The sequence below is a fragment of the Paroedura picta genome, chromosome 8, assembly GCF_049243985.1.
Source record: "Paroedura picta isolate Pp20150507F chromosome 8, Ppicta_v3.0, whole genome shotgun sequence".
In the NCBI taxonomy this organism is placed as follows: Eukaryota; Metazoa; Chordata; class Lepidosauria; order Squamata; family Gekkonidae; genus Paroedura; species Paroedura picta.
Genome location: NC_135376.1, coordinates 53112982 through 53139704, shown reverse-complemented (window position 1 = coordinate 53139704; position 26723 = coordinate 53112982). Strand labels below are relative to the sequence as shown.

General features: G+C 41.4%; 1 protein-coding gene across 4 annotated transcripts in view; it reads left to right on the top strand.

Moving 5' to 3' along the window:
- AFAP1L2 (actin filament associated protein 1 like 2) overlaps window positions 1-26723 on the top strand; it is a 98116-nt gene that overhangs the window by 15326 nt on the left and 56067 nt on the right. The window contains exon 2 of one of the 4 annotated variants that reach the window (XM_077349834.1): window positions 15178-15347. The exons of the other annotated variants lie outside the window; for them this stretch is intronic. Coding sequence (XP_077205949.1) covers window positions 15281-15347 — 67 coding nt within the window. The 5' untranslated portion in view covers window positions 15178-15280. The remainder of the gene's footprint in view (window positions 1-15177; window positions 15348-26723) is intronic. 4 annotated transcript variants of the gene reach the window in all.

The window sequence follows — 26723 nt, the reverse complement described above, 5'->3', positions numbered from 1 at the left end:
ATTGCCTGAGGGATGCTGATGAGGCACCTCTATGCACCATGCAGAGCTACCTGACCTGAAGAGCAGACAGCCCCATCATCATGCCCATGATCCTCATAGTGTCCTAAGCCTATGGAAGGTAAGACTGGATGGGAAAGGAGGCAGACCAGCTCAAGGGATGTGGAGAAGGAATGCTATTCTCCTCCAGTGCATCTGATGGCAAATTACTTGGCTATCCTGCCTCTGTGTATGGACTGTACAGTACTGGACAACTTGTAATTGTTTAAATTCCAAATGTGTATCCATTTTGAAATGAAACTTTGAAAGTTTCTACCATCAAAATATGAAAGTCTGAATTCCTGATATTCTCTGTAAACTGGAAACAAATTTCAGATGCTTGGAGGCCTTTGGAGACCTTTTAAATATATTCACTATTGCCAAGAACATCCTTTTTTTTTCTTAATCCATTATTTTCCTAATCTGGTGTTTTTTAAACAATCATTTAAATATAACTCTTGAGATATAACTTGGAGGTGTCAGGGTGTCTGTTGTGGTAAAAGGAAGGGAAAGGTGTTTGTAAGTTGCTTTGGGACTTCCTTGGGTAGTGAAAAGTGGGGTAGAAAAATCCCAGCTCTCTAATCATTAATTCAGTGAGATTCTAATTTTCTTACCTGGTGTGGTGGTTTTTATTGCTGCTGGTCTAGCTAACCAGCCAGAACTCGCACTGGCTCCCAGCCCGTGCTTCAAAGAGGGTTGTCTGCTCATCTGGTAGCTCTGTTCAGCCTGCCTTGTGTGAGCAGGAAGTTTGAGTGTACCCCGAGAACATATGAAACCCCAGACTCTCCTCAAAAACGTGTAGAGGTTGTAATGGATGTCAGTTGATCACAACCATAAGCTTTTATGTGTGTTTGTGTGTGTATGTCTTTCTAAATGGCCCTTCAAATATACCTCAAGTATTATCTGAAAAATTAAAAGTGATGGTAAGCTACACCACCAGTGATGGTAAGCTACATGACTGATGTTTGAGATATATCCAGGACTGGCTGAATGCCTTAAGTGTACTACTGAAATACAGGAATAATTATTGGGTACAAAATTTAATTAAGCACCCTGTGAATTCTGGCTTTCATTTAACAAGAACAGTGCCTTCATTGCTTATCAGACTTCAAGGCCAGAGCAGCTGAGTAGGATTTTCAGGAGTGTGTGTGTGTGTGTGTGGTGGGGAAATAGGACTTCTGTGCCTTGTGTAGCTGTTTACATTACATCAGCCACCAATTCAAAGTGACTGTGGGAAACATCCAAGCTTCTGGTTTGCATATGAAAACCGGGAGGATTAATATCCCCATTTTACACAATAGAGTGTTGGTAATTTGGAGGGTGAGGTTTATTGTGAAAAAAAATGTTTAGAGTCCTTTCCTATTAGGTTAGGAGGCAGTTAAAATAGGAATACCACGTTATCTAATACTTTCTGAATAATACTACTTATCCTGCAATTGGGACATTACTCCTGAAAACCTTTTCTCTCTGATAATTTTACATGTATTATTATTATTATTATTATTATTATTATTATTATTATTATTATTATTATTATTATTATCCTTTAATTTATATCCTGCCTCCCCCCAGAGGTTCGAGGTGGGTCACATAAAATCAATCCCCTAAAAACAGTAACAAGAACAATAAAACACAGTACACCAATCACAACAAGGCTAGGTTCATGCAACTAACCCAATTTCCATAACCCCACTAAAAGGAAGAAAAAAAATGTACAAGAGTTTTCCCCCCCTCACTGTCACCATCTGCAATTTTATCCCCAAGGAAGGCCTTCCCCATGCATCACTGGGTCACTTTGGAATTGGTTCTCAGTTACTGATTGGTTGGAGTGGTTCAGAGAGCAGTGGGGAAGCAGGGCATCCTCTTTTGTGTGTAGCCCTGTCCTGCTGGTCCTCCTTTCCAACACTGAATGGAGAGGTCTGTTTGCCCATTATCCGTGGAGAAACAAAACTGTTGGGAATGGCTGGTTGCAACATATGAAGATCCGGGAGCCATTCATAACAAGATGCCTTTACTCTGGCAGCCAGTGAATGATGGGAAACCCTGGCCTGAGAAGAAGTACATTAAGACTAATTGTTCTGGACATCTTTGTGGTCTAAACCTCGTTTTGTGGGTTATGGCTGGTGGCTGTTGGACCCTCTTGTGTTCTGCTCTGTTTCCCTTATTTCCTAATAAGTGGGACTTAGAAACTCCATGCTTTTTTTTTTTGTGAGAGTATTTCTACACCACTAACATTTGATGTGCTGATTTGCTTTCCTCACTTGGCAAGGCGCTTTCCTCATTCTGCAATTTTTCTAAGGCCCTGGGGCAAAAAAGATAATTTTTATTAATATACCTGAAGGCTCTTTTATGTTGACTGTCCTGATCACTAGGTTCTCTCAGGTCATATCTTCAGAGGAGCTGACCCAGCAGAGAGTCCAACCAGTCCAACCTGCTGTGATGAATCTAGATTCATCACAAGTTTTGAGTTCTAGTGTGATGTTGCACTGATGCAGGAGACCAATGGTTGAATCCCATTTCATCCGTACGTGACTAAGGCCAGTCTCTAACACTCAGCTTATTGGGAGAGACAGCGGTAAAGCAAGAGTGGAATAAAAATGTTCCAGATTAAACTGAATTAGTATGGAGTGCTGTGCAACTCACCATTCAAAAAGAAACTGGGGTCAAGGCTAAGTTAGCATCTATTGCCATTATTATGGCTGTAGCTGGGAAAGGCACCATCTCTTAAATCAGTGGTCCCCAACCTTTTTATCACTGGGGACCAGTCAACACTTGATAATTTTACTGAGGCCCGTGGGGGGGGTAGTCTTTTGCCGAGGGATGTTGCCGCCACCTGAGCCCCTGCTCCGCTTGCTTTCCTGCCAGCGCCCCTGACTTTCCGCTGCCCACTGGGAGGCACTGCCAGCAGCAGCTGCGCACTGCCACACCAAGGAGGAGCCCCAGCCATGGTGGCCGCTGGAGAACACCAAAGGTGAGCCGGCGGCAGAGTAGCAGGGCAGCCCCCGAGGCAGCAGCCGAGGAGGAGGACGAGGAGAAGCCGCGGCCAGGTACCGACTGATCTACAGACCGGTACCAGTCTCTGGACCGGGGGTTGGGGACAGCTGTCTTAAATGATCTTCAAATCTCATCTCTCTCCCCTCACCATAACTGTGAATTTCAGGTCACTTTTACACCATCTCTTTGTTAAAAAAAAGAAAAACGTTTTGAGAGTTAGAAATAACTTTTAAAGTATTCTTTTGCCATGCTTTCAGCATGGTGCTGCAGCCTACACAGTCCAGTTCATACCAATGGATGTGATATAATGTGTCAGAATTAGCCTTGTCTTTCAGTCTGGGACCAACAAGCTCCTGGACTCCCATTGATCTCATATAATGTTGAAGAGTGTAATGCAGTGACAGAGGGATGGAGCAGTAATCTTGCAAGTTCTGGTTCAGATCTAAACTCTGCTATGAGCTAGCCTGAGGCTTCTCAGAAGCCAACTGTTTTTATCTTGTTCCTCCCCTGGGGATAATAAGGCTGACTTATTCTACAAGGTTGTTATTTGGATTAATACGATAAAGCAAGGCAAAGTGCTTTGAATTTTCTAAAAGCATGAGTGTTACAGAAGTGCTACATATTATTCCTAAATCAATTCCCATTTATGGCTAGGCTAATGACAGGTCTCCTTGAAACAGTCTTATTTATTTCATGCATGGCCCAGACTATCAGACTATGGCTAGAGGGTCCACTATGAAGTTCACTGCATTACCCTGTAAGTCACTGTCTCTTGACCTATAGGGTTGGCCCAAGGGCCTTCTATGCCCTAGATGAGCCAGGCCAAGTCTTGGCAGTAGTATGTGTGAAAAAGATCTAGGGATCTTAGTAGACTGTACACTGAACATGAGTCAGCAGTAGCTAAAAAGTCAAGTGGGACTGTTGGCTGTATCAAAAGAAGTATCATGTCCAGATCGCATGAGGTGATGCTACCCCTGTACTCTGCTCTGGTTAGACCACACTTAGAATACTGAGTTCAGCTTGGGGCACCACAATTGAAGAAGGATATAGACAAACTAGAGCGGAAACGATCACTGAGTATTAGGAAGAGAAGTAAAAAGGATAAGGAGATTTTGTGTATCCATTTTGTTGTGCGTTTAAACCGTATGTTCACCACATAGACTATCATCTTTGTCAGCACCATCAGTGGTGCCTTTGCAAGAAAAGAATGAAGACAGCACAGATCTGAAGTCATCAGTTTCCATTATCTGCCACCACATGATTTGGGCTTCAAGTCAGAAGAAGAGTATTGTTTGTACTTTGATTTGTACAATAGTCCAGAGTTCAACTGGAAGAGCTAGAAAAGAATGAAGTGAAAACAGCTGGGACAACAGTGAAATTTAAAACAATAGAGTGGAAAAGATCTATAGCACTTCATGAAAATATATACATATTCCACTTTTATTGGAAGCTTTACATTAATGATTTTCTTACTTTAATAGCCATCTGTTGGCAAATGAGCTACTTAACAATAGCTGATTTGTTTTGTTCAGCCCTAATATAAATCACCAATTATTCATTAAAACTTTTGTTGTCACTCAAAATTCACACAAGGGGGCTTTGAAAAATACCAGGTTTGTCCCATAAAGTGTGAAGTGATTACAAGGCCATTTCTAAATATTCCTGCATAACAGAATCCCAAGTGAAGCAGGAGGTATTGATTGGAAGAGGTACCCTTTCATGGATTTGCAGTTTATTGCCACCAGTTTTGTGAGATGGTTGCTGCAGCCACCACACCAGGCCAAACATCTGCTGATGCTACATTTGGACTAGCAGCCATTAGCATGGGCCATCATCTGACTGGACAAAGCAGTTTGGAATTAACTTTAGACTGCAATCCTAAACTCGGTGGAATGTATAGCTGAGTAAAACTGCAAAGTTCAGGCTGTTAACAAGTATTGGTAGTGGTCATGTGAGCTCAAGAACTTACGTTAATTTTTATTTTGCATCTTTTTACATTCTTTCGCTGGAATTTTTAAGGTCAGAATTGAACTCCTTTTAAAAAGGAGTTTTCTAGGGTTGCCAGCTCTGGGTTCTGACAAATCTGGAGCCTTTAGGGATGGAGCCTGCAAAGGGCAGTGTTTGGGGAGGGGCTTCAATGGAGTTGAATGCTACAGAGTTCACCTTTTAAGCGGCCGCGTTCTCTGGGGAAACTGATCTTTGTTGCCAGGAAATAAGCTACGATTCCAGGGAATACCCAGGTCTCATCTGGAGGCTGACATCATTAGAGATTGCATTATTGTAACAGGGCCTAAGGAAGGCCTCTTAAAAACAATGACCTAGGAGAACACCAATAGAGATAGGATGAACCACAGTGAGTCAGGCCTTGCATTTCTTCCTTAATAGTTTGTCAATCAGTCTTCCATTAGAGAAAACTTCCTGTCCTCCTTTTGGGTAATGGGGAGTGGAGAACAATATGAATGATCCACAGTGCAACATATGTATGAGACAATTTGTGTTGGATAGTGTTAGCATGCCACAATTTATATTGTCACATATAGGAGTAGCACCATTCTTCCTTTTTTTTTTGCTCACACATATAATAATAAATATAGATGATTACAGATTTATAGAATTACATCATGAGAACTGGCAAACCTTTAAGAATAATAAAGAAGAATTGAAGGAAGAATTCTTTATGGGGATCTCCTGAAATTCCAGTTTATCTCCAGCCTACAGATATCAGTTCTCTGGGGAAAAGGGCTGCTATGGCATTGACTGATGCTGTAATCATAACTCCACATACCACACTGATGCTCATACAATGGCACACACACTACATAACTACACATAGGACCTGTGCAAGCACTGGGTCATGTCTGACCCTTGGGGTGACGCCCTCTAGTGTTTTCATGGCAGACTCAATACGGGGTGGTTTGCCAGTGCCTTCCCCAGTCATTACCGTTTATGTTTATATATATAATATAAAGGTAAAGGTAAAGGTATCCCCTGTGCAAGCACTGAGTCATATCTGACCCTTGGGGTGACGCCCTCTAGCGTTTTCATGGCAGACTCAATACGGGGTGGTTTGCCAGTGCCTTCCCCAGTCATATATATAATATATATAATCACAATTTCAATTTGCTTTAATTGGGGACGGAAGGAAATAGATTGAAGTGGGGGGGGTAAAGGAGGAAGAGCAAAGGGGTGCAGAATGGCGTTTTGAAAAGACACAGGCTCAAATCCTTGTTCAGCCTTGAAGAGGAATGACTAAGTCATTGCCTAACCCATTTCACAGGACATGCCAGTTTGAAACAAGTTGCAGGAAGGTTATAATTAAATTGTGTGAGAGAGAGAGACAGAAGGAGTAAGCGAGTGAGTGAGAGAGTGAGGAAGTATAAAGCACAATCAAGTTGCAGCTCATTTATGGCAACTCCCTAAGGGTTTTTGTTATGTATGTGGCCTAACGGAGGCAAGGAGTTGGAGCCAGGGGCTGGGACTTGCAGCTCTCATCCATGATTCACCAGGACCCAGAATCCATGCAACCACTGGACAGTAATATGAACCAATCCAAGGCATCCATTAAGGGCCAATCATGGGTATATAAACTGTATATAATCTCCAAGTTGTTTGGTGTTCAGTGTTCGCTAGTCGCTAAATAAAAAGAACTGGTTGTTGGAGATCTGCCGTCATGTCTTGCTGAACCCGCAATTTTATAGCTTTCAAGGGAAAAGACAAACAGTGGTGGTTTGTCATGGCCTGCCAATGTGTAGCAACCCTGGTAGTCTCCCATCCAAATACTAACCTTGCTGGTGTCCCACTATATCACATAGGGTGTCAGTGACAGTTTAATGCTTTCTTAAGCTTAAGCCCTTAGGGAAATTTTAAAATAATTAAAAAAACATTTGGGGTTAATGCAGAATGAGATCATGGCTGCAGTGTATTTCAAAGACCGAAACTCTCTTCTGTCTGAATTACATTTCATACTTTGGTGTATAATCATGTGATTTTACTGTGGCAAGAATGATTCAACTTTTATATTATTTATACGTATATCATTGATACATATTTATATCAGTGAGATGGAGATTGAGAGATTGAGAGGAGTTTGGTTAACTCAGTTCTAATTCATCAGTTTTAAATCACATCCCTCCACTTTGGGGAGTAACTCACACCTACAGTGGATCTGTGGTGGAATTTGCTCCCAAATCAATGGCTGGTTCTTTAGAATAAAAATAGCTAGAAGACACTGATTTGTAGTTTTATTGCCTAAACAAGTTCATTTTGATCGTAAATGTATCAAGTAATGTGACGTACATTTTCCTTTAGGAGATTACTGTGCTGTCTAATCTCATTAGCCTGCTATGTACAGAAGGAGGCATTCATATATTCAAGCGATTATCGGAAGCCTATATTTTGAAGGTTGTGGTTCCTAAATGCTATTTTCTCCCTTTGAAAATTCTCCTTTTAAAGCACTGGTAAATGGCAGCCATATATCATTGCAGTGCAGAGATTAAAATAATCTCCTTTCTTAGCAGGGTTGAAAAATCTTATTTTCAGATCAAAACAACCACCGTATTCTCCAGGGCCAATGAATAGCAAGCACCCTAGTGAGAGAATCCAGCTACAGAAATCTGTGTTGGAAAATATAGTTATCTTCAGAAGTATGGAGTCAGTTAATTAGACCCATGCTGATTGCACCAAGCAGTTTAGCAACCCTGTGGTTATAGTACTTTCATATTGGAACCCTGTAATACAAACAGAGGGAGCGAAAATAGTGATTGGTTTTTAAAAAAAATGCTGAATTAATGGTCATAGATGCAGAAGAAAGTTTTGAAAATCCTGGAGGCAATCTTCCATAAACCTTTGTACAAGCTTTAGTGAAGGATATTTGTACAAAAACACAGCCATTCCGTCATTCATCAGATTGTGGGGTCATGGCACCAACCCTCACTGGTTTCCCTGCATACCTAGAAAGTATCTTCCAGAAGGTGTTCCATGGCAGGATAGCTCTGGTCTGTTTAATTACATGAACCTGTTGGCTAAAGCCATACGGGGATTTGTGGGATGTTATTAGTGTGCGGATATGATCCAGCTCTATCCTTTCCATCAGTTTCATGCGTTGAAAAGTGACATGAGGCTGTGTGAAAGTTATGTTGGGGGAGGGAAAGTGGACCAGACTGGTGGTTTATTACCCGTAATGTTCTGGAAAGTGTTGTACTCTGTGAAAAATATTTGGCCCAGCCCTTTGATGTACGTTTGCATCTGGTGGTATTTGAGGTCAAGTGGCTTCTGCAGCTGGGAACAACTTTTACCTTTTTCAGGTATCATACCAGTTGTTTCCCTTTTAAGAAGAAGCTGACTTGGAAATTCTCTTAGCAACCATCTGCAGTGTTTTGAAGATTCTAACACAGAGATGGTTCAGTGTACATATCCCCTGTCCAATGCTGTAAGATATTTTATAGCCCATTTACAAAGCACTAAATGATATTTCCCCAAGGGGAATCAAGGACAACTATTTCCCATACAAACTTGCTCATATGCTACTACGAGGTTTGACGATTCTAGCTGGGAAATTCCTGGAGATTTGGGGTGGAGTCTGAGGAAGGTGGGGTTTAGAGATGGGAGGAACCTCAGCAGGGGACAGTGTCATAAAGTCAAACAAAGAAGTTAATTGACACAGTGGATTTTGCTTAACAGTTAACATCAAAGTACATTTACCTCATCTCAAAGTTGTAATGAATTAGAACTATCATGCTTTTTATAATCAACAATGTTTCGTGATTCATTTCCCAAAGTTAAAAGGTCTTACCACAATGCCCATGTTTAAAAGTTTAAAAATTTAGAAAATGATTTAATGCTGTTTTCAGTGCCAGTTAATCACTCACACCTGTGCAGGGCACTGTTTCTTACAGCTGTGCACACAGCTTACTAACACTGGTGAGCATTTGTATGGACTATGTTCCTGGATGGAGTCACTGAAGCAGTGGGTGTGAACTTAAATGGACTCTGGGTAATGGTAGAGGACAGGAAGGCCTGGAGGATCATTGTCCATGGGGTCGCGATGGGTCGGACACGACTTTTCACCTAACAACAACATGTTCCTGTTACCTGGGAGTATCTTCCTAGGCCATCTAGCGGTCATGTTAGGGATTTCTTGATCTAAAAAAACGATGGCCATTGTAGGGGAGTGGAATCGGCTGCCTAAGGAAGTGGTGAGCTCCACCTCACTGGCAGTCTTCAAGCAGCAGCTGGACAGATACTTACCATGAATGATTTAGTCTGATCCTGCATTGAGCAGGGTATTCGACTAGATGGCCTATATGGCTCCTTCCAAATTTATGAGTTTATGTTCCATCTATAATATGAAGTACGGTACTAATTATAGTTGAGCTGTAGCAAATGGATGACAGTTTTTATTTAGCATATATCTGGCTCTAAGACAGATGTCTGTGGCTTTCTCTGTATAAGAATAACTTTAGCTCAAAGAACTTCAAAATAAGTTTACAGATGTGAGTTTTTCAAAGCAGCACAAAGCAACCCATAAGTTTTCTGTAGGCACTTACTGCCCATTTGAAATGAACAGAAATGTGTGAGTCCCTCCTAGTCCAGTCCAGTATAAACACTGGTTTAATTAAGAAGATATACTGGATGTCTAAAAATTAAACTAACTTTCATTAATTTCCAGTCAGTGTGATTCTTCCTCATTTTAAATCTAAGTGGATTTCTAAATAGGAAAATCATCAATATATCTAATTCTTAACATTGTCCTACCTGCAGACACTTACCTGGATAAGGGGAGACAATAGAAATGTTGCCATAGACAGTAATGGCAAACTGCACAAGAGACTTTTTTAAAAAGATGTGTTCAAAACAAGTGGTGAATTTATTTCAAGACTATTCTCTTTTGCTGTGGTGAAGATACATTTGGGGAACTAAGTCTGGGGAATTTCTGCTGATGGAAATCATCCATAGTTCAAGTGTTTGCAGACATGCAAACCCCCTATGAATTATTTATTGAAGATACTGTTTCTCAGTCGTTTGGACCAAGATCAATTAATCTTTTGTTTAAGGCGAAATTTGCCTGTACATAGCCTATGCCATGGCCTGAGGATTTCACCTCGTATGCACGTCAGCAGTTAGCCTTTAGAATGCTAGACATGTGTGACGCAAATTAGAATGGAGGAAAAAATGAATAAATCATAAAATCAGGGCGAAATCCTCACCCTTGAACAGTATGAAAACAACCGGGCTGCTGTATGGCATCCGCAGGCACTTTGTTTAAAATTTCCTTATCTGCTACTTGTATCTGTTCTATGGAAACTTTGTAAGGAGTTCCTCCTAGGAGAAAACAATGGTCCTTCTCAGAAGCTTTCATAATATGAAATTGGTGCCTGTCTTAGAGTTTCGTTTATGGACAAGAAAGGATGCTATTGATTCTGAAAATGGAGCATGAATAAATGCCAGCCCTCAGACATAATTGGAGGGGACTGTCACATTCTGAAACACAAAGTATGAGTGGTTTAGAGGAAGTCAAATGCTGGTAGATAGCATGAGATATTATTAAGGTAAATAAGATTGATGGCAAAGCTAACTTTTGCTTTCTCTTCCTATTATATGTTTTTAAAATCCAGCTTGTTGGGGTTTGATTTTTCTACTTTCACCAGGATCATAAAAGAGGTGTGAGACATACACAAAATATTATTTTTTTGTGAAATCAAGATTTTTCTAGTGAATTTTCAAAAATTCAAATGCTCCCTGACAAATGGGCGTTCAAATGCGTGGAAACTGCTATACCAGTAGTATATTATCTGGTCTGTTTAATGCAGTGGCATTTGATTTGCAGCATGTTTAAAAACCAGGCATTATAGTAAATAACTCATCATAAATGATGCTTATTTTCCTCCAAGGAAATGGTAACTTATGCAGCATCTGTGAAACTGTTTCTGCACTGGAGACTTTGCACCAGGCTGCAGACTGGAGTTTATTCATTTATTACTTAGATTTCTTGCCCACCACTCTTGAAATCATCTTGCGGTGGAGTACAATACTTGTAGTGGGTTGCCCCGCCTTTTCCTGCTCCCGCACGGGGGAGCATTTGACCCGGTGCACCTTGTCCACCCCAGATTTGTGCTTCCACATAGAAATCAGGACTGAGCAGTTCCCAGTGCAGAAATGGTCTGAGAGACTTTATCTTTCAAACACAGAGTATTATGTGGACTGGCTACAAATTAGCATACATCTACCACGAGAAACAGCTGCAGAGAAGGGAAACTTTTGTTTCCTTCCCATTCTACAAAATCTGAGTCCAACCCAGCTGTTTGTAAATATTTGCCAATTTCTAATCTGCTGGTCAAAATCTACAGTAACAGCAGGTCACAACCGTTCATAACCCAGGAGCCAAGGAGCTTGTAATGCCTCTCCAGTTTCAGCTGGAGTTGCTCTGGATAATGAGAAGCGGGTGAATGCTTTCTCAAAGCAAATCCATCTCATTTCTAAAAACTAAGTTACACACCTGCTGACAGAGCCATATCTTTTTCAGTTTTTTGCAGGACTTAGTACAGCAACAGTATGTATTTTAACAGTATTTTACAGTATGTTTACAGTATTTATTATTGTAAACCACCCTGAGCCCACCTGTGGGGAGGGGCATTATAGAAATTATACTTAAATGATAAATCAATATCAATAACGAATTCAGTGATTAAATAAATTGTGAGTAGACATACTTGTGCCAGTAGATAACCATGTGCCACCCAGTCTCCCATATTCGGTACTATAGAAGGCAACCAACTGGATACTGGGGAAGAAGTGAACAAAAGCAGTTTTTCTCTGTGGGTAAGGCTGGAAGCCAGAATTTCATACGACACCTTTGCCTTTTCTAACTAAGTGAATTTGGTAAAAGTGCCTACTGTGGATACTGAACAAGATTTGAACCCATAATTTCCTGAAAAATCCCTGTATATCACTTTGCTGCTGAACTGCTATTTATCAAAACTGGTCTTGTTGTAAAGCGGGACAAATAAATTAATTTGACTGTAACCTCTGTTAAGAAACTATCTGCTCAGTTTTGTCTTCACAACAGTTCTGTGAGGTTGTTTGGGCTGTGGCAGTGACTTGCACTGGACCACCAGTGGACTTTATACTCGAGTGGAAATTTGAATCGAAGACTCCCTGATGTAGTGTAACATTACATCCCACTGGCACACAACATCAATATCTATATTCATGTCGTATGAATATGGATAGTGAGAAACTTGCATCGGCACCAAGGGTCATAACAGAACCACATTATAAACTGAATATCCCCCAGTGAATCTGCATGGCTTGGCTACAGTGATCCATGCAATGGTCACTTCCAGATTAGACTTCTGTAACTCACTCTATGTGGGCCAGCTCTTGGTTTTGATCCAGAATTACAGCTGGTAAAAAATGCAGCTGCAAAGGGTCCTCACTGGGACATCTTAGAGGGCCCATATTCAGCCAGTGCTGCACTATGTGTACTGGTTACCAGTCTGTTTCCGGATAAAGTTTAAGGTATTGGTTTTAAGGCTATACATGGCCTGGGTCCTATGTATCTGCGGGACTGCTTATCTGTTTATGCCCCCTTTAGGGCTCTTCGCTCTGTGGATATGAATCTACTGGTTGTCCCAGGCCCCCCCAGGATGTTAGCCTGGCCTCGACCCAGGCCAGGGCTTTTTCAGCCCTGGCCGCAACCTGGTGGAATGACCTCCCAGAAGAGCTAAGGGCTCTGTCGGAGTTGTCAGTTTTCTGCAGGGCCTGCAAGATGGAGCTCTTTTGCCAGACATATGATTGAGGCCAGGGTGGCATCCCGGTGTTACCATCTGAGGACCTCCAACTGAGATTAGCTAGGATCCTCATTCCCAATGAGATAGTGAGGGGGAGTTATTGACCCACATGCTGAACGGAGCAGAAGGTTGATATATTTTTATTGTTCACCACCTTGTTTACATTGTTATATGTTTATGGTGTTATATTTTTAAGGGTACTGTTAGGGGATTTTATTGTGTTTATATCAGCATCTGTAAACTGCTGCGAGACATTTGTGAATGGCGGTATACAAATATAATTAAAATGAATGAATGAATGAATGAATGAATGAATGAATGAATGAATGAATGGGCTGATTCTAGGTGTCCTGTAACATTTGTGTCAGTGTAATAGACGTAATAATGGATATACATGTTGTACATATCTATATCTATATCTATATCTATATCTATATCTATCATCTACATATGCTACTGGTCCATTCTGCTGCATTCTATATATATTTAAAATGTAGGTTTGGTGAGCTAAGCACTTGGTGTATGGATGAAGGAATCAATATTTTACAATGCAGTTGCTTATATCACCAGAAGAAAAGTTACCTCACACGTTGAAACTCCACAGGTCTATTGCCTTTTCTTCTAGTACATTGTGTGTGAATTATGGTAAGTTAATAATGGGTTAATACTTTGGGCAGTTAGTGAAGCTCATCTAGGCAAAGACTGTAGGAAGACTTAGCCTTTCTGAGTGTGTGGCTATTCACTGGCTGTCCTTTGTTTTGGAAGCCTTAGCATGATCTTTCTGGCCAAAAGATCTGGCAGGAGGAGGATTCATACAAGCAGTGTGAAAGTCAGCAGGGCAGATGTGATCCCCAGTATAAGCAAACATCTGTTACTCTTTAAGTGTGTCCACAGTCATGATTTCCACCCCTCCAGCATAGTAGCATTCTGCCAAAGGCACCAACACTTCAGATGTTTGAGCTAGAATGGAGGAAAATGTCTTCCAGAATTAATTAAACAAAAACAAAAACCTGTAGATGAAGTTGATATAAACTGTTTTAATAGGCTTCAGTTCAAAGCCTGCAAACATCAGCAGCTGCATTTGCAGGACCAAGGGGTGGAGAATTGTTTGGGGAAAGTCTTGTTTATCTCCAAGGCAGTCAATGTAGGAAGCAAGCACTGTGGAATAAAAAATATTGTGTACAATGGATCACTGCTGATTCAATCTTCCCTTTTCCATCTTTCTGTTTTCACTTTATGATTGTCTTTGGGAGGTGATGTCCACTAAACAGATACAACTGTAGCATTGAGACTTCACTCTCCCTCATCCCCCGCAGCTGGTTATTGTAGTTTTCAATGGGAAATAATAGGCTGAGTCACTCCAGGGGGAAAACTTTCTGGCTCACTAAGAGGAAAGCTGGGGGAAAAGGGCATATGGGGAAAAGGGAAACTGCTGTGCAAAAGACTGTAGGAAGCTAGGAGAACAGCAGCAGTAGTGTTCTTTGCCATCACTTGACTGAGCAGAGGCATTTACAAAACACTTCAGTAATTCAGAAAAAAAATCCTGTCCACCCCAATTGAACAGCCTACACTAGTGTTCCTGATTTCCCACCATGCACTGAGTGGCATGAGAGAAAGAGAGCATGAACAAGATCAAATAGTAATGTACCTTTTATATCCTGTTTGTTCAAAGAGCTACACAAGATTTATTTAAAAGTATTATTTCCTTTCCAGTTGGATCAAACACACTTGATAGCTGCTGAGAGGAGAAGCTTCTGCTTGACAAAGTCATTATGCTTTGTGTAATTTAAGGATTAGAATGTCATTTGTTCTGTCTGTTTTGTGTGATAGCAAGTGGGGAATTTAGTCTCTAAATGTGAAGATGAACCCCTGGTACTAACCTCACACCCTGCGTGTTCTTGCCTTGCATTCTATGTGAGTAGAATTAACTTGGGCTTGTGAATGGTGTTGCTCTCGTGTTTCATGCATGGTCTTGCAGTGGAAATAGTCAACAATGGGTTTTCGTATATTTGCTTGCTAGCTTGTTTATTTGAGGAAAGATTTAAGCCTATTAATTACAAAACAGGGGATCTGGGAAAACTTTGTGGATGGATTTCGATCAGTAGGTCCTGGAGTAAGTGGAACATAAAGTCTAAACTGGATGATAAGACTAGCAATTGATTCCTGACACCTGTTTGTCAAGTACCTATACAGTTATTTTTACCCAATTAATTATATTAATCTTAATTTTATATAGTATACCACAGATATAATAAATACTTGTTTTTAGATCATAACACTCTAACAAGTATGCCTTGAGCAAGAAATGCCATATATATATATTTTTTGAATCACTGGAGTCATTCTGTTCTAATCATAGGATTGGGAAAGGACCAAAAAGCCCTCAGTGAAAATTCCTTACCTTCCGCAAATCATTTTCCAGAGTCTGAGAGCAAAGAAGAGAGCAGGTGATTCTCAGAAAGATGCCTTCAGAGCAACCATTCCAGATGACTCACATGCACGCACCACAGCTGACAGGGTCATGCGAAGGTATTCCTTCCTGATGTTCAGCATGATGGTTAGTTAGATTGTGTATGAAGAATGTTAGGCAGAATGCTCTTGCTTTCAGCTCTTTGCCTCTCATTGTAAAAGTTCATGATACTCAAAGAAAGGTTAATAAAAGCAGAATATCATACGGAATGGATAATAATTTTCTTTCCCTAGACCTAGAGAGTTCGTTTTGCACCAAAAATAAGCATGATGGGTTCTGTTCTATGAAATATGATACTGAAATAACATTGTGTCAGTCTTTAAAGTACCACGAGACCCCTGTGTTTTGTCTCTAAACCCAGTGAATTGTTATTTGGCTTCTCATGCTTACTTGTTTTCCAAGATTAATTTTTTTTAAAGGCTCACGCTCTTATTCACCACAAATATGAGACTGAAAGAATGGGTGAGCAAAGCCTCTTCAGTAGTTGAACCTTTCTTTGGATATATCGAGACATCTTGTCACATATTCAAGGGGCCATTTTCTCCTCCAAAAGTCTAGACACAGTAAATCACACAATTTGAGCAGATAGATTCAGTTTGCATAATACAGTCAGAATTTTCCATTACTTTGCTGATGATATTCTAAAGCAGTGGTCCCCAACTTTTGACTGGGGACCAGCCAACACTTGACAATTTTACTGAGGCCCGGGGGGGGGGTAGTCTTTTGCTGAGGGATGTTACTGCCACCACCTGAGCCCCTGCTCCACTGGGGGGGCGCTGCCAGCAGCAGCTGCGCAGTGCCACGCCGAGGGGGAGCCCCAGCCATGGCTGCCACAGGAAAGCACCAAAGGTGAGCCAGCAGCAGAGTGGCAGGGCAGTCCTGGAGGAGGACGAGGAGGAGCTGCGGCCCGGTACCGACTGATCAACGGACCGGTACCAGTCTCTGGACTGGGGGTTAGGGACCACCGTTATAAAGCATAGACCAGCCTTTCTCAACATTTTAACTTTTGAGACACCTCTGAAACATTCTTCAGGATTTGAAAAAACCCTGAAAGTTATATCAGCAGGCCACACCCTCAGAAGTCACACATCACCCAGACACTCCCACAAGATGTGACATCACCAGGCCACCCCCACAACACAGGTAGTGGCAGCACAGAAAAATGTTCAGATGATTTGTGGACAGAACCATACCTGCACTACCAGTTTGGTCTTCTTCACCAAAGAGAGCCTACAGTGGGAGCCTTCAGAAACAGAGCTGGGGCATGCTTATGATGCTACACACACAGAAACAGGGCCAGAGCAGATCTATGCCACTCAGCTGCTACCCTCGCAGTTAAACTAAACTAAAATGAGACTACTTACATCTCTGGACTTGTCACTATCACATGTGACAAGCCTCAGCCAGCAAGGATTTGTATGGCTGGAGCCTCCTCTCTTCCCACCCTCTCCAGGTCCATCGTTGATGATTTTGGGAGGGAGGGCAGGTCAACTAGACCATATATGGTCATATATCACCTGATAATTTCTATAATTTAAAAATATCTTAAAATTAATTAACTCGCATCCATTTGACAAAACCCTTCATTGTGAAACTCCAAGGTTTCGCGAAACCCCAGTTGAGAAAGCCTAACATAGATTATACCTTGTATCAGAGAAGAAAAAATAACAAATAGTCACCATCCCATCATAGCCTTCTTTCCCACTTCTAATAACTGAAAGATTACTGGAAAGCTGATCAGTGAGACAATCCTGGGGGAGAGGGGTCTTCTAACCCAGGTTCTATTTAATAGTGGGCTGATTGCCCACCATGGAAGTAGATTTCACATAGTTTTTAAACATAGTTTTGAAAAAATAAGGGGTGAGTAAATATGACCTCTGCTTGCTTTCAGGATTTTTCTCATAATTGTTTTAGAGGAGGCATGGCCATCCTGACCCTGTTGTTTGCAGCGCAGCCAGCGAGAGCTCTACATTGTTAGGTTGCAATACACAAGGGGAGTAAGATCCCATGCATGTTCCAGCTGTGATTATCAGATCTATTCCTATTTTGGGAACGACTGGGTGTTTCTGTGTCCCTTGAGCTCCATGATCTGCCTTCTTGCTTTTTGTATGATGTACTTAGATTATGGAAAGCACCTGGAAGTATGTCAAACCAGTATTATTGTTGTCTTGGTGTACGTGATCAAATTTACAATGAATAGGTTCCTGCCTTCTTTCCTGTAAATATGCCTGTGGGATAGCTGTGTACACACATGGCTTCATTTTCACCTCTCCCTGCACCCCAGTCCTCAAATTAAGATCTATTTAGTTCAGGGAAACTCCTTAATCGTATCCTCATTTCCAAGGTATTTAAGAGTCTGAGTATTAGATCTCAAGATTGAAGTTTTAAACTAAACCAGAGATTACAGAGATGATCATGGCACGAACTAGGATTTCAGCACTAGACTTCAGTACCCCAGTTCTTGTAGAGTCGGAAATTAAAGCCATAGGCACTGGTATCATTTGCTAAAGGAGGGTGCTTTAGCTGTTACATGGGCCAGAACAGACTTTGGCTGGAACGAAATGGACTGTCCCATGATGTCACAAGATCCCATCACTACAGCCATGACAATTTATGTTTTACAAAACTAGCATTCCTACCCCCATCCCTCCTCTGCCCTACGCATGTCTGTGTTAGTCCCTGAACAGTTTCCCGACTCAGGTTTATAGTCCAGTGGCACCTTTATTCTATTCAAGTTCTATTCACCTTTATTCTATTCAAGTTCTTCTATTCAAGAAGTTCTATTCAAGCTGTGCGTTTTCATGTGCATGCACATTTCCTCAGATGTATGCACGAAAGTGCATACCTTGAATAAAACTTTGTTGGTCTTGAAGGTACCTCTGGACACTAAATTTGTTCTGCTGCTTCAGACCAACATGGCTACCCACTTGAATCTCCGAGATCAGGTATCAAGTAGGAGATGTACCTGCTCCTTTTCAGTCTGACAGGCTGACTGGAGAGGGCAGGGCCACTGGGAATGTGTACTACCAAAACCTGAATAAGACTCATGTTTTAATCCTCCATTTTCAGCTCTTTGCCTGTTATATAACTCCAGTTTTCATCTTTCTTCTGTTTTCCTCTTGGATGTTATATAAAACATTGCTAAATTCAACCTGGACAATGGGGGCTTTCTGGAAACCAAATGTGTCAGCTCCGTAATATCCGGACTCAGTTTTTTCAAAGAAGAATTATTTAAAAGTGGAGGCAGTTCTGTTTAGTGTTGATCATTTAGGCGACCCTGTTATCCTTACAGAGGCACAAATAAAAATATTTCAGAGAAGTCAAGATTTAAATCATGGATCCTTTGACACATATAATTTATTTGTATCTCACTACGTTAAAAAGTACAGCTTCTGAAGACTTTCTCTTTAGATGTAAACTGAGCTTACAATAATGGAAGGAAATCAAGCAATTGTGTTTTTGTGACCTCTCCTAAATTAATATCCTTAAACAGCTTGGAAAGCACAACCTTTTAAATGGAAGGGTTCCAAATCTGTAATTACAGCTGTGAATGTATCGCATTTGTGCCTGGACCCAAGGCAGGCTGTGGCAAAGAACCTGGAGAACTCAAAAGACGACTCCCTTCAATGCACTGACTTAAGTAGCTTAAACTTTTCTCCTCCTGAAATGATTGTGCTTTTTGTTGTTGTTGTTGTTGTTGTTGCGGAAAGCCCTGCAACTCAATGAACTCACAGTAATTTGCTTGTATAATGTATCCACCACCACCCCTGCAGATCCTTTGCTTGCCATGTTCACTGCCTGAGCAATATTTTTCTCAAATTCCTTATACTTTTCCAACTGTGTATGACTATTAACTTAGCTTAAAAAAAACAAAAACAAACGATGATAAAAATCTCAAGTAACTAAAGAGAGGACATTTTGATTGCCACTCTTAGATGTTATCAAGTTTCTCAAACTCGCTCTTCCCCTATTACAGTTTTAAACTACCCGTATTCTAGGAACCAATCTGTGGATTGTGTCTGCTGCTGTTTCTGCGTGTGAGCTAAAAATGGAATGGGTGGTATATCTTAACCACAATCAGCAAATAAATAGCCAAGATCCTAAGCAACCTTCTCAGAAATATTGGATGATTACTGTATGTGTAATATTTTGTATGGTTGACCATCAGCTTCTTTTAAAGGATAGCTTTTATGAGTATCTTTGACATTTTGAATTCATGTTCATTTTGTTTACCAAATGAAGAACATTTTTACTATCTCAGTTATACAAAGGAGCTATCAGGAGCACCTTGGATGCTCCTCAAACATAGCGACTGAGAGGGTTTTGTGCATCAAGGTAAACCTGTTTCAACAGCATGCTCGGTATGTCTGAAAGATAGCTTAATTTAGGTGAGCTTTTATTTCTGAATGAAGTGGAAGTGTAGGGCTGTAGAAGGAGAGGCAAAGGGTTATTTCAATTACCAGTTTGAACTTTGTTTTCTATGTAGTTGCCTTTAGATGATTTAGTATTCCATTGGCTTCCTGAAACCCATCATGGACAGTCCTCCTTTGAAGTTTGTTTCCATAATGCTGACTTTTCTGAAACTCTATTTTTGCCAGTATGCTAACTGACCAAATTCATTGTTGTTGTTTTCACTGGACTCCCTGAAGTTGTCCTGGGGTGCTTATGCAGTCACAGTTTTTCATCAAAGTCACTGCTGCTGTTAAATTGCCGCTTTGGAAATCATCCCCTTTTAAAACTTGTGGGGGTTTTTTGTTGCATACCATAGTAGAGCAAAGCAAACGATTATCAATTTGAGAGAGCCTTCCTCAAGTGGGAGAGTACTTCATCCATTGTACTAGGAGCTCATTGGCAGGAATGTCACTTGGTTGACACATGCTGTGGGCAGAGCCTCATGCTCATGGGCTTCCATTCAGCCATTGGTGTAAGACAGCTTAGGGGAGGAGACAGAAAACACAGTAATATTTATGCATGGCATAAAAAGAGTCCCTGGAACCAGCTTATAGGAGAAATTTGTAGCAAAGCAAGTTTACAATAATGCGAGGAAACAACACAGAAAATGCCATGAGGGGTGAGTGGCATGCATAATCAAAAATACACCAACCACTGCCACATGCAGAATCAAAAAAGCAAACAACTTTTTTTCAGACTTTTTGTGAGTTTTCCTGTTGTGTATGACCGACCCTTAACTGCCACTAGAAACATGCTTCTTGATTAACACTGACACAGACAACACACACTCTGGGCTGAATTTGGATGTTGTGACACAGTTTACTAATTTAACAGAATTAACTTTTGCTTTATATTTTCACTGTCATGATGATAGTTCATAGTCTAAGAAAGAGTGAACGCACTCAAAAGCTTGCGCCTTGAATAAATCTTTGTTGGTCTTAAAGGTGCTACTGGACTCTAATTTTGTTGTCTAGACTTTAACTAGGTGATAGAAGGAAAGCAGTTTGAGCCACCATTTTAAATTGAACTCACATTGGCCCATTATGCACGGAGTGGAAGGTCCGCATTCGGGGTGGAATGGCAGTGGCTAAAATCACCAATTATGCATGCCGCAGACAGCAATCGGGCGCAGAGTCAACATATGCCGCCGAAAAAGCCGCGTTATCGAGATGTGGGAGAAAGTGGAGCTTCCCGAGACCAGGGCGCAACCAGAAGTGGTTCTGGAGTAGCCGCGTGCATAATTGGACACTCTGGGTTTTGCCGCTGTTGCGTTCCGTCCCGTGCGTAAGCGGTTTGCTTCGCGTCTTCCTCCTCCGCGTTCTCCATGCTGCCATTTCAGCGGCCGTGCATAATAGGCCATTGACCGTTTATGCACTGGAGGTTTCATGCCGGGCTGCAGGCTGGAGTTTCAGTCATGGCAGGTTGCCCCACCTCTTCCTGCACCCACATGGGGGAGCATTTGGCCTGGTGCACCTCATCCACCCTGATCTGTGCTCCTGACAGGGGGGGCAGTGAAGTTCCCAGTGCATAAACGGTCAATATACATCTCCCAGAAGAATTTTCTTTGCTTCATATACTTGGAAAGGTCACCTGTCAGAGTCCCACCATCTGTCTTAGTTTTAGCGATCAGAGGAAAGTTATGTAGAAGGACAAAGCTGCTTAGCACAGAAAACTCTCCCTCCTGTCAGTCCCAATTTTATGAAAGGTTATTTCACAAACCGAGTCCTTGGTCTATAATCTGAGAGGGACAAATTAATATGCTAAAAATGTTCTGAGGCAAAAATCATTTTTAGTTGGCTTCAGATGCCAGGAAGCAAATCAATCAGGGCAGTTTGAGTAATGCTGGCCACAGCAAGGCTGCACTGGTAGGAATACAGCCAGCCACTTTTTATTTTAAACAAATGCAAGTTTTCTCTGGAGTATATACAGAAATTGTGCAGCAGATGATAACAAAGAAAATGAAATTTAGATTTCTAACCTGACTTGGAAACTACAGCTTCTTTTCAATTCTCTCCCCACAAGGGTGTGGTGAGACCTTAACCGATTTGGATTCTGCCAGAATTCACAAGGATTTATCTACCTTACAGGATGTGAAAACATATACCTCTGTGAGAAATGAGAGTTTCTCAGCCATGCTGTGGCTACAAACATTGGTTCATCTCCATCAAAATGTCAGACTTTCTTAAGATTCAAGATTTATTTATTGTATGGAAGAGTTACACACAGGAAGCATATAATAATTCATAATATGTAGCCAATGTAGTACGATAGTTATGTAGACAGATTGGGCAAGGTCCCTAAATTCTTATATCCAATTTTTCAGATCACTCAATCACAGTTGGGGAGAGTACAAGAGCTCTGTTGCATCTCTCTGGAAAGCATGATGCTCACATTCATAGAATCATAGAGTTGGAAGGGTCATCTTGTCCAGTGGTCCCCAACCCCTGGTCTGGGGACTGGGACCGGTCCATGGATCAGTCGGTACTGGGCCGCGGCTCCTTCTCGTCCTCCTCCCCGTCTGCTGCCTTGGGGGCTGCCTGCCACTCTGCCACCAGCTCACCTTTGGTACTCTCTGGCAGCCACCATGGCTCTCTGGAAAGCAAATGGAGCAGGGGCTCAGGCGACGGCAGTGGCGTCCCTCAGCAAAAGACTACAGCTCCCCCCCCCCCGGGGCCTCGGTAAAATTGTCAAGTGTTGACCGGTCCCCAGTGATAAAAAGGTTGGGGACCACTGATCTAGTCCAATCCCCTGCACTAAGCAGGGCACTCACAACCCTATTGCTCATCCACTGTAACCTGCCACCCCCTTAAGCTTTCACAGAACCAGCCTGTCACTGATGGAAAATAGTCTAGCAGGCTGCACCACAACCACATTTGCTGCATTTAAATAACAGGTTTGCACAACTTCCAGAGTCTGCTTGTATTCTATTAGCTGTCTTCCATACTTTATGTGGCAAGTCAAATCCTACTGCCTTCTTTTTGGTGTTTATCAGGTAGAACTGACTAAATTTATGTTTGCAACCATTCATTCTCTAGACTGAAAAGTTGTGATTGTAGGATTTGTGCAGATCTTATCGTTGGGGTTTGAAACTTTAGTCTGAATAGACCTGAATCAACTATGTCTTTGTGGCTGGGAAGCTCTGTGTTTTCAATTATCTTTCTGTACTCACAAAGAAGAGCATCTTGCCTTCGAAGGTGTGTGTGTGTGATGTGGCACAAAGACTCACTATTTGTATGCTTTCCATGTAGTGGTCCCATGATATAAACTCCTTGGTGAACATGGGTCAGATGTGCCATCTTAGTAGAGAAGTTTTTACACTGATTTACTCTTCTGAAAATGTAAGTCAGATGCCTCTTTCAGCCATATAGTTCCAAATCTGTGTAGCAATGACTTTTTGGTGAAATTCCAGACAACTTAGAGCCAAATTCTTCAGACCACAACAATTTTAAACAATTATTTGGAGGTGAGAAGTGTTTTTGGATACTGTCTGTGGAGGCAGCCCTTTAATTACAGTGTACAGGATAAGTAATAATCAAACAGTGGCGATGGAAAAAATAGAAATCACTACATATACAGCTGAGCTGCAATCATCTTTGGAAGCTTGTTAGTACAAAAGCAAAATTAAAGCATAAAGCATGAGTTTAAAACATTCTAAGAAGGGCTAAGTTGCCAGAATTGCATGAATTCATTCATCAGCAAGTCTCTGTGTTTTGGGTTTTTTTCTGCTGAAACATTAAATAATAATGACCTAACTCTTACATCTGTGATAGGATTAGTGATACCTTCAGTGTGCTTAATATAATAGGCTGTGGAGTATTGTTGCAATTTATCATTTTCTGTCTGGATAATAGGCTCTTGTTTATGTAAAGCAGAGTCTGGGATGGGCTAAGTAAGGGGATCTCCTTTATCCAGTAAATGTCTGTTTTGCTAAGTCTGGCAGAGCAGTTAAAGGCCACCTTCGGTGTTACATTTTAAAGGCACAGATCAGAATATGTGTTTCCCCCAGAATACATTCATTTAGTGAACTCTTGAACCCTTCATTTGATTATTTGTTTTCCTTGAGAAACCATTATATATGACTCTTCTTATGTTGGCATATAGCTTGAGATGTGAGTGTTCTTCTTCCTGTGTCTTGGGTAATGTTAGAAACCAATAAAACACAACACCGTTTTTGCTGATTAAATACCTGAGACTCAATACTGAATAGTGTTCCCGTGTATACTTTCCTTAACACCTCAGGACTGTATGTGCTGCATGTTGTTTATGTGGAATTTTGGACCTTGGTCACATGGATATATTTGCACTGATTTTCTCACAGGCCTTTGGCTTGCACTGACTTCAGGATGGATTTTCTTCAAACTAATTATTGTCATGGTTATCTACCAGTCTTCTTAAATTGAACAATGGTATGTCAACAGCTGAACTAGAAAATATTCTGGAACAGTTCAACTTGAGAGCTGTGCTTCCAGAAAAAGGAGTGGGCAAGTCATTCTGTATCTAGGAGTTCCTTAGGTTTTTCCCATAATGGGTGGACTAATGGGAAGCCCTGGCATTCCCCTAGTGGTACCTCCCAGTGATGAAGCTGAGACTCTAAGAGATGTGTTTTTCTTGCATGTTGAGTGTTTCCACAACCATTGTCATTGCTATTTCCAGGGCCCAGGTACAAAGTGGCAGTGGTAGGGAGGGTTCATACACTTAACTCAATCCTGAAGTACCAGGCTAGAAAACATTAAATAAGACAGGGTGCTTTTTGGCATTTCAGAAGTAAAATACCTTGGCTTATGGGATCGTGTGAACGGATGTGTGTGGGGGTTGCAAGGCTGTTCTAGAACAAATAATGCCCAACTCAATTGTTCTTTATGATGATGATCGGTTATATGGAAAGTGGCATTGCTAGCTCTGTGGTCATAAAGTCATTGTGCAGGGAACAGGTGTAGGTATTCAAGGGTTTTGTTTCCAGGGTTATCTATACAATTCTTTCAGATTTCATGATGGCAAAATGATTTTCCCCAGATTATACTAGATTTAAAAATAGGTGATAGCTTTGTTTATCAATAGATTCCTTATTGAAAAACAGTGCACACTTAAATTAATTAACTCAAAAGTAACTCATGTTCCTTGCTTAGGATTTCTGTCTCATTGACCCAAAGGGACTCCAGAGTCTTTTAGAGCTGACAAACTGAAAACCTGTCCAGAATCTGTAATGGTGGAAGGCAAGATGGATTTTGACTTAATTCATTAATTTGTAAAATGCAGTATCACAGAATGAATTACACTGTAAAATGTGCATATTTTGGCAGTTGACTTTGTTGTGAAATGTGTGTTTCCCTCAGCAAGACACAGCATTCAGGACAATTTTACACTTCCTTGCTGCTTATAGATACAAATAATGACACAACTTATAATGTTGCCAGATCCTGTGCAGCAGCGATGAAAATTTGCAATATGATGGTTTGTGCAAAATGAACTTGAGTGCTGTGTTATCTTAGTTTATTGTCTGTATACATTCTTACATCATCTTATGCTGGCCTATGACCATAATAAATGTCTGTCTTTAATGGCTTTATTGTTTTAGAATATATGCTGTGAATTACATTTTAATTGGAGAAATTGATCATGTGCAGTTTTCTATATTTTGGGTAGAATTACAGATAATACAGTTATGTTGTGGTGCAATGGAAATCAACATGAAATATTTAAAAAAAATTAAAATATATAGCAGATTTCTATACTGCCTCTCTAGCAAATCTGCTCAATGTGGCTTAAACTCCAATTTTCATAGGTCTTTATAATAATTCCTCACCTGCAGGTTCAGTCTCCTCCTCTGGCATCCCACTCTTATAACTCCTCATATTCCATATCAGAAATTGGTGCTTTCATTTTCTCCCATTCTGTCCTGCCAGTCTGGCAGAAGTAACAAATGTCTTAGAATAACCCCTTCTTTAGGTGTTTTAAAGTCTTCTTTAAATTCTAAAGTATATTTGCTTTGTCAGGAGGTAAACAGCATAACTGTAAAAGTGAAACTATCATCGCCACATGAATGTCTGAGCGCATATGTCAGTAATTATTGTAGAACAGTGGTTCTCAACCTTGGGGTCCTGACCCCATTTGGGGTCTCTTGGCCCCTTCCATGGGGTAGCTAGGTTGCTGGCTGCCGTGGTGGCAGTGGCGGCCGGTGGTGGCTGGCAGCAGTGGCAGGCGGCAGCAGGTGGAGGCGGGTGGTGGTGGTGGCTGGCGGCAGGAGGCCAGTGGAGGCAGGTGGTGGCGGTGGCTGGCAGGCGGTAGCAGCGGCTGGTAGGCAGTGGCAGTGGATGGCGGCAGGCAGAGGCGACAGAGCCATGGCACTGGCACCCTCCATGCCATCTTGATTTTTGTGCACCTGTGCTTGCACGCCTGTGCACATCGCCTGCGTGCACTTGGGGTCGCAGCAGTAAACAGGTTGAGAACTGCTGTTGTAGAGTATATAAACATCAGCCATGATACTCTTAAAGTTAGGTTTGCTGGACCAGAAGGTGTCAGGAGTGGTCTTTGGGATGGTAGGCTGCTTGGCAGACCATTAAACGCAGTTCAGAAAATGATGTATTAAATTAAAACAAAAGGCAAAGGGTTTTCTTAACAAGTGACAGTCCTATGGTTAAAACTTCTAATGGCAAGAATATATTTCATTCAAAAGGATCCTCCCTTTATGTGTTTTGGAAATTCTAACAAGGCACGGTGGGGGAAATCCTTAGTTTATTGAATCCTCTTAATGGGTTTTACTCTCCCACCCTTCTGTTCCTGAATCCTCCCACCACCCTCTTGGGATAAAGAGGGAAGAGTAAGTCTGTCATTTGTTCTGCATGCTGTAGGGCCCTATGAGACATTTCTGTTGTTATTGAGTTAAAGTTCAGAGTTCCTGGTGTAGGGATGACAGCCCATCAATAGGATTATTGTCTAGACTTCCAGAATGGCCCATATTGTGCTGGCTGGGTTCAGCGGTTGAG